This window comes from Arachis ipaensis, chromosome B7 (genome assembly GCF_059453495.1).
Source record: "Arachis ipaensis isolate K30076 ecotype BB chromosome B7, ASM5945349v1, whole genome shotgun sequence".
In the NCBI taxonomy this organism is placed as follows: Eukaryota; Viridiplantae; Streptophyta; class Magnoliopsida; order Fabales; family Fabaceae; genus Arachis; species Arachis ipaensis.
The window spans coordinates 39,492,188-39,494,309 of record NC_142442.1 but is presented as its reverse complement, the minus strand read 5'-3'; the positions used below and the strand labels follow the sequence as shown (position 1 = coordinate 39,494,309).

At 41.3% G+C, this 2,122-nt stretch overlaps 1 protein-coding gene across 1 annotated transcript; it reads left to right on the top strand.

Moving 5' to 3' along the window:
• The first annotated feature begins 1,413 nt into the window (after positions 1 to 1,413).
• On the top strand, positions 1,414 to 1,905 carry LOC148550911 (uncharacterized). The gene has a single exon (XM_088494666.1). It carries the CDS (start codon positions 1,414 to 1,416, stop codon positions 1,903 to 1,905), a length of 492 nt encoding a protein of 163 aa, XP_088350792.1.
• The last annotated feature ends 217 nt before the right edge of the window (positions 1,906 to 2,122 follow it).

Genomic DNA, 2,122 nt, shown 5'->3' with positions numbered 1-2,122 from the left:
CTAAATTAAATTAAAAGCATTAATATAAATAAAGCAAAGCAATCTTAAATCTGAAATACCTCAAATAATATTAAATAAAATATGCAGATCTTAACATGAAAAGTTCATAAGCCAATTGGGTAACATATCTAATACAAGCATTGAAGCATCTGAAAGTAAAAAGAGGAATATAAAGTAAAAAGAATGTTGAACCTGGGATTTAGAGGCACTCCTAAAACCAAGAGAAATCCTAAATCCTAATCTTAAGAGAGAGGAGAGAACCTCTCTCTCTAAAAACTACATCTACTCCTAAAATTGTGAATATGAGAGCCTCCTCATGAATGGATGCATTCCCTTACTTTATAGCCTTTAATCTGTTTTTTCTGGGCCGCAAACTGGGTCGGAAACCGCCCAGAATTTGCTGGTTGTGAAATCTGCCACGCTGGTTTTTCGTCACTACAACGCGGCCGCATGGATCACGCGGTCGCGTCGCCTAGCCTCAGAGGAACTATAGTATATTATATATCAAATCGAAGCCCCGGACGTTAGCTTTCCAACGCAACTAGAACCGCGTCGTTTGGACTTCTGTAGCTAAAGTTATAGCCGTTTGAGTGCGAAGAGGTCAGGCTGGACAGCTTAGCAATTTCTCCAACTTCTTGTATTCCTTCCACTTTTGCATGCTTCCTTTCCATCCTCCAAGCCATTCCTGTCCTATAATCTCTGAAAGCACTTAACACACATATCAAGACATCTAATGGTAATAAGAGAGGATTAATAATAAGCAAATATAAGATCAAAGAAGCATGTTTTTAATCATAGCACATAATTAGGAAGGAAATATAAAACCATGCAAATAGTATGAATAAGTGGGTAAGGAGTTAATAAAAACCACTCAATTGAGTACAAGATAAAATATAAAATAGTGGTTTATCAGGCAACCCTCCCGGAGAGAAGAAGATAAGACCATAAGATCGCCATACAATAAGGAACCAAGGAAGCCAGTCAAGCTAACTCCAAAATTTGATACCTATACCAGATTCAACACCAAGAGAGAAAAAAATAATCAAGGAGATTCTCAATGCCAAAATAATAAAACCCCCTACCCGAGTAGGAAGCTATCAGGACCAACGATTCGTAGACAAGAACAAACACTGCGCTTTCCATCAAAAGTACGGACACACAACGGAAAAATGCATAATCGCCAAGTACTTATTAGAGAGATTAGCCCGACAACGCCTCCTTGACAAATATGTCGAAGGAAGAAGAAGCAAGGAAAACACTCGAGACCGAGAAGAGCGTCAACGAACCTCGGAGGAAAAGGATGACAGTAGATGGTCCAACCCTAACCCACCAAAGGGGATTATAAACTGCATATCCGGAGGATTCGCCAGGGGAGGCGAGACAAATGCGGCACGCAAACGCAATTACCGAGCAATGCTGGCTATCGAAGGAACAGTACCTCCAAGGAGCAAGGACACAACAGACCTCAAAATTACCTTCAGCCAGGCCGACATATCCTTGCCTGGCCCAAACCTAGATGATCCAGTGGTGATTTCCATCAAAACAGGTGAATTATTGGTAAGAAAATTCCTCTTGGATCCAGGTAGTAGTGCAGATGTCCTCTTTTACTCTACCTTCCAAAAAATGAAAATATCTGAAAAAGCCATGCAACCTTCATCCGAAGAACTTGTAGGGTTCTCCGGAGAAAGGGTCCCAATAAAAGGCTACATATGGCTAAAAATGACAATGGGGGACACCCCATTATCACGGACCATTGATGTCCAGTACCTTATAGTTGACTGCCCCAGTCCTTATAATATTATTCTCGGAAGACCTGCTCTGAACATATTCAGAGCAGTGGTGTCTACCTTACATTTATGTGTTAAGTTTCAGGCACAGGAAAGAAAGATAGCGATAGTCCACTGAGACCGCCAACAAGCTCGGCAATGTTACAATGCAAGCCTAAAAAGGGCCAGCACAAGGGGAAAACATCAACAAGAGGTCAAGGCTATGCACAGCACAAATGAAGTATTGTCCCTAGCAGAACTCGATCCTCGGGAGGATTCCCAGGAAAGAGCTCAACCAGCAAATGAACTCCAAAAAGTCCCCCTGACCTTAAAACCAGAACAATTTACTTACATTG

What these genes read in the sequence shown, in the direction of transcription:
- LOC148550911 (XM_088494666.1), top strand. Translation starts at nt 1,414, where the DNA reads ATGCTGGCTATCGAAGGAACAGTACCTCCAAGGAGCAAGGACACAACA.